Source organism: Chiloscyllium plagiosum, chromosome 18, assembly GCF_004010195.1.
Source record: "Chiloscyllium plagiosum isolate BGI_BamShark_2017 chromosome 18, ASM401019v2, whole genome shotgun sequence".
Classification (NCBI taxonomy): Eukaryota; Metazoa; Chordata; class Chondrichthyes; order Orectolobiformes; family Hemiscylliidae; genus Chiloscyllium; species Chiloscyllium plagiosum.
In genome coordinates, this window is record NC_057727.1 from 2,552,361 (window position 1) to 2,558,499 (window position 6,139).

The 6,139-nt window shown below is 47.2% G+C and overlaps 1 protein-coding gene across 3 annotated transcripts in view; it reads left to right on the plus strand.

Moving 5' to 3' along the window:
• Positions 1-311: 311 nt before the first annotated feature.
• The window catches only part of LOC122559185, a 14,479-nt gene continuing 8,651 nt past the window's right edge, over positions 312-6,139 (plus strand). For all 3 annotated transcript variants that reach the window (XM_043708564.1, XM_043708565.1, XM_043708566.1), the window contains exons 1-4: positions 312-475; positions 2,629-2,738; positions 4,566-4,688; positions 5,582-5,655. In XM_043708564.1, the coding sequence (XP_043564499.1) occupies positions 445-475; positions 2,629-2,738; positions 4,566-4,688; positions 5,582-5,655 (338 nt within the window). In that variant the 5' untranslated portion in view covers positions 312-444. The remainder of the gene's footprint in view (positions 476-2,628; positions 2,739-4,565; positions 4,689-5,581; positions 5,656-6,139) is intronic.

The window sequence follows — 6,139 nt, forward strand, 5'->3', positions numbered from 1 at the left end:
CTTTGTATGTACAAGCGAGATCTGATATGAATATTAATTTTAAGGATCAGACAACGACGTTTGCTCGTCCTTCCCCAAGGCTTAACCCTGTCCTACAGCGTGTTCTGACTTGTGTACAAATTGACTGCAGAATGTAGTCAGAAATGGAGCCCACTTGTCACCCGGGGAGTGCGCATATTTCAAAAGGACTTATCTGCAGCTTCATTGGGGACTGAATTTGAGTGCCGCGCTGAATTAGAAAAACATGTCAAAGAAATATCACAAATGTGATGGGCTGAATGTTCTCCCACATTTGCATGGTGTCAGTTTGGGAGACACAGCCTTTCATAAACACAGACAATTTTAAAGATGTGTTGACTGTACTGAACTCATTACCTGCTCTGCTCTCCAGTTACCTACAACTCTAAACTCCATAAGCTGATCATCCTGGACAGTCTGGGCTGTATGACCTGGTCTCTCGATCCCGGGGGTGGAGGTAAGCATGTGCCTGGGTAACCTTTAACCCTGACGTTCAGGTTCCTCCTGACTTCCTGAGGGAGGGTTACAGTAAGATCAGATTTAGACAGTGTTTGGAAGCTTCAGTGGATGACACTCCCACATCTGTTAGGTGTAATGTTTGTGGGGTTAAGTCTTGACTCCTGAGTCTTGAGCCCATGACACAGTCTAACACTGCCAATGCCTGCAGTGGTAAGGAAGTGAACACAGAACATTACAGTGCAGTACAGGCCCTTCAGCCCTCAATGTTGCAACGACCTGTGAAGCCAATCTGAAGCCCATCTAACCTACACTATTCCATTCTCATCCATATGCCTATCCAATGACCATTTAAATGCCCTTAAAGTTGGTGAGTCCACTACTGTTGTAGGCAGTGTGTTCTACGTCCCTACTACTCTCTGAGTAAAGAAACTACCTCTGACATCTGTCCTATACCTATCACCCCTCAATTTAAAGCTTTGTCCCCGTGTGCTCGCCATCATCATCCGAGGAAAAAGACTCTCCCTGTCCATCTAATCTAATCCTCTGATTATCTTATATGACTCAATTAAGACACTCTCAGCCTTCTTCTCTCTAACGAAAACAGCCTCAAGTCCTTCAACCTTTCCGCGTAAGACCTTCCCTCCATACCAGGACTGCTGTACTGTCTGACAAGCTGCCCTTCAGGTAAGATCCTGAGCCATGTCCTCTCAGGTAACGTGCAAGAAACCAATGCACTCTTTCAAAGATGGACACGTGTATTGTACCAAGAGTAATTGGCAGCTCGTCAAATCATGATCACGTTACTGCCTGTAGGAGCTTGCTGAGTGCAAATTGACTTCTGTGTTTCCTACAATGCAACAGGGATTGGACTTTACAGAGTATCCCATTGGCTGTAAGGCAGCCCCCACCTGATTGACATCACATCCACAAACACCCACTCCCTCCCCCACCACTGACACTCAAGAGCAGCAGTGTGGGCCATTTAGTGGGAGGCAATGGGTTAATGGTATTATCACTGGACCATTAATCCAGAGACCAAGGTGATGTTCTTGGGACCTGGGTTCAAATCCCACCATGACATACTGTGGCATTTTAATCCAATGAAATATCTAGAAGAGTCTAGTGATGACCATGAATCCATTGTCAATTGTCAGGATCTGGGTCACTAATGTCCTTTAGGGAAGGAAACAGCCATCCTTACCTGGTCTGGTCTCCACGTGACTCCAGACCCACAGCAATGTGTTTGGCTCTTAACTGCCCTCTGGGCAATTGAGGACGGACAGTGACACTCTCATCCCATGAATCAATAATAAAAGAAAGCTACACGTGACTCCAGACCCACAGCAATGTGTTTGGCTCTTAACTGCCCTCTGGGCAATTGAGGACGGACAGTGACACTCTCATCCCATGAATCAATAATAAAAGAAAGCTACAAGATGCACTGCAGAAAATTACCAAAGATCCTCAGACAGCACCTTCCAAACGCACGAGCACTTCCATCTAGAAGGACAAGGGCAGCAGATACATGGGAACACTGCAAGTTTCCCTCCGCTCACCATCCTGACTTGGAAATATATCGCCGTTCCTTCAGTGTTGCTGGGTCAGAATCCTGGAATTCCCTCCCTAAGGAGTTAAAAATCACACAACACCAGGTTATAGTTCAACAGGTTTAATTGGAAGCCCACCAGCTTTCGGAGCATCGCTCCTTACCACCTGATGAAGGAGCGACGCTCCGAAAGCTAGTGTGCTTCTAATTAAACCTGTTGGACTATAACCTGGTGTTGTGTGATTTTTAACTTTGTCCACCCCAGTCCAACACTGGCATCTCCAAATCATGACTCCCTAAGGAGGGCACTGTGGGTCTACCTCCAGCACATGGACTGCAGCGGTTCAAGAAGGCAGCTCACCCCCACCTTCTCAAGAGGCAACTAGGGACAGGCAATAAATGCTGAGCCCAGCCAATGGCTCCCACATCCCATGAATGGACAGATTAGTTACTTGGGACCTTCAGAGATTGTGAAATGTAAATGTAAGTCCTTTCCTTTGTGTGTTTGTCTTTGGGGTGGGGAATTCATGTGGCACACATTTGGAAAAGAGACTGTCTCCTGTCTCAATCTTTTTAAGCTTCTTAATCCTCTTGTTTCTGTGCAGGTAAAAGAGAGTTGGAATTTCCCAAACACAATTACGGCATTTTAAGACAAATAATCTACTGCAGCAAGTTCAACACCTACTTTGCCCTGAGGAAGGATTGTTCACTGAAAGTAAGGACCCTCTTCTTTATAGAAACTCCCAAAGCTGGGGCTCAGGCAGCTGAAGGCATGGTCACTGAAGGGGAGACAGGAGAGTGCTAGAATTGGAGGAACGTGGAGGGTTTGTGGGGCTGAAGGAGATTGCAGGGCAGAAGTGGGGACTGCAGATGTTGGAGATCAGAGTGGTGCTGGAAAAGCACAGCAGGTCAGGCAGCATCCAAGGAGCAGGAGAATCGACGTTTCGGGCAAAAGCCCTTCATCAGGATTTTCCTGCTCCTCGGATGCTGCCTGACCTGCTGTGCTATTCCAGCACCACTCTGATCTAGAAAGAGATTACAGACAAAGGGAGGGGTGAGGCCATGGGGGGATTTGGAATGAATTTTAAAATAAGACCAACTGGTGTAACGTCAAGCACAGTTGGGAATGGGAATTGGTGCTAGTCAGGACTCAGGCAGCAGGATAAGTTGAGGTTAATGCAGAAGAGGTGTTATTTAAGGACTGTTTGGAAGCTGCTAGAGGCCTGTCGAGTATTACCAGCTCTCCATGAACCAGGATCTTGTCCCCTTGTGACAGCTTCGGACCGGACATTCTTCTGAGGGAAACCCTGGGAGAGAAATGTCACCGGACATCAGAAAGTGCTTGAAACAAAAACCGAAATAGCTGGAGAAACTCGGCAGGTCCGGCAGCATCTGTGGTGTGGAGAGAAAACAGAATTAACGGTTCAGGTCCAGTGACCCTTCTGCAGAGCAGATAGCAGCGAGGAAAATGTGGGGGGTATTTATGCTGAAGACACGGGGTGAAGAGGGGTAAGGAGTGAGCAGATAGGTGGAGCCCAGAGAAAGAGAACGACCATTAGGCAGACAAAGGGATGGATGGTGGTGAGCTGGGGAGAAAGGAAAGCTGGTAATGGGGACTATGAGAAGGTGAAAATAGCTCGATTGTATTGAAAGCAGCCAGTGAGTTATAGAGTCACACAGACCCTTCGGTCCAACTCGTCTGTGCTGACCAGGCTTTCCAAACAAATCTAGGCCCCTTTGTCTGTGTTTGGCCCATATCCCTCTAAACCTTTCCTATTCATGTACCCATCTTTTATAGAACTTGCCATGACAGGGTCAGGTGTATGGGGTTGGGTAAAGCACATGGGGAAGTTCAGACTCTAAAATTATTGAACTCGATATTGAGTCCTGGGGTTTGCAGCGTCCCCAAGCGGAAGATGAGGTGCTGTTCATCCGACTTGCACTGAGCTTCCCTGGAGCCCTGCAGCAAAACTGAGACAGAGATCTCGGCCAGGGAACAGTGTGGGGGGGGGGGGGTGAAAGTGTCAGGCAACTGGAAGCTCAGGGTCTTTTCTCATTTATCCGGTTCTGAAGAAGGGTCTCGGGAGCCGAAATGTTTCTCTCCCCACAGATGCTGCCAGACCTGTTGGATTTCTCCCAGGCTTCCCTCGAGTTTCCAATTTTGTTTTGCATCGTCAGCATCTGCAGTCCTTGGGGATTTTATTTTATTGAAAAGTGCTTATTTGCTTTGAGCACTTGCTTAAAGAAGAATTAGAAATGAGGGGAATGGCAGTTTGATCAGGTAGTGATGGGGTTAGTGTGGTCAGTGTTGGTGGGGGGAGGTGAGGGACAGTGAGAGACAGAGGCTGGTCCAACATTGATGGACTTTTACTGAACTCAGAGTTCACCAATCAGCACTTGCCCTCTCATACTCTGTAAATGTCAGTTTTCTCCTTCCATTGGTATTCTTGCGTATTGTGCTGGGATTGCGAGAGGAAGATGTTTGACAAAATATTTTGTTGTGGTGATGTTAGTGCTGACCTGTTCCCTGACCCGCCTGCAGGTGTACAACAAGGATTTTGTTGAAACATTTACAGTTCTGAATTTGGACCTGAAATTGGTGAAGTCGATAATATTCAACCCGGAGACTGATGAGCTTATCACAGGAGGGGTTGGAGGAGTGAAGGTATTAAAATCTCGCGAGTTGTGTTGGCAGCTGGAGCAGGGATTGCTCACCTCCAGGAGGGATTAACCAGTCACTGGAAAAACATTCAGGATGATAGCAGAATCGTTAGGCAAGGGGATTAAATATCACAGGAGAAAAAGGAGACAACGCATCATGATTCAGAGCAGTTTTGAACTAAATGAATAGTGAAATGTACTCATAGAGTCATCCAGCACAGAAACAGACCCTTCGGTCCATCCAGCCCATGCTGAACACAATCCCAAACTAAACCAGTCCCTACTCCTGACCCATATCCCTCCAAATCTTTCCTGTTCATGTCCCTATCCAAATGTCTTTTAAATGTTGTAACTGTACTCACATCCATCACTTCCTCAGGAAGTTCATTCCACATGTGAGCCGCCCTCCGTGTAAAATAATTGCCCCTCATGTCTCTTTTAGATCTCTCTCCTCTCACCCTGCCCTCTAGTCTTGAAATCCCCCATTTTGGGGGAAAAGACACCTACCATTCTATATCGCTCATGAGTTTATAAACTTCTGTAAGGTCACCTCTCAGTGGGATCCTTGTCCATAGACACAGCAAGAGGTCATGGATCAGAATCACAAATCCACAGACCCAGGGGGCAATTAGAAGCCGGTTATCACAGCCTCTGCCCAATAGTTCGCCACCCTGCCCCATCCTCCCCCATACCATTCCTCAGCACAATACCGTTGAGTTTGGTAAATCCATTCTGAGGTGAGCATTGATCCTTTGGGCTCCCTGCTCTCCGGGAGACTGTATTACCCAGGGCTGTGATCTGGGGGCTAATGGATGGGGCGAGACAGTGGGTGGAACGCATGGAGTTTATGTGTGAGGGATGTGCCTCACTGAAAAGTTCAATTTTATTTCTTCACAGTTTTGGAAATACAGAATGAACCACAAGAGCAACAATAAAGTCATCGCCATGTCAAACTACGAACTTTTCCTGAGGTATAGCATGCACCGTAAATATAAATTACAGTCGTTCTGCTGTAACACACGTTTCATTAACACAGATTTACTGTAACGCGGCTGATGAATTGGGGACACTGGTTTTAACACGATTACATTGCCAACACTGTTTCTAAAGTGTGATGTTTCTATAAGGTGGGGTTGCACAAGAACATAACCATCTTGTTATAGACAAACTACCTGAACTATACACAGAGGAACCTCGATTATCCGAATGAGATGGGTGGGCACTATTTCGTTCGGATAATTGATTATTCGGTTAATTGATTCAGTGCCTTTCCTCTGGGGCTCGGAGTTTTCTGTTGGGTCCGTTCCCCGTTCAGGAGATGAGGCAGCAGCACACCACATGCAAAGCCCCACCCCCCCTCCCCCAACCCCGTCCAACACTGCACCCCCCTGCATGTCCCCACCCGCTCTCCCCCCAAAGTGGTCCAACACCGCCCCTTTCCCCAACACACCCGCC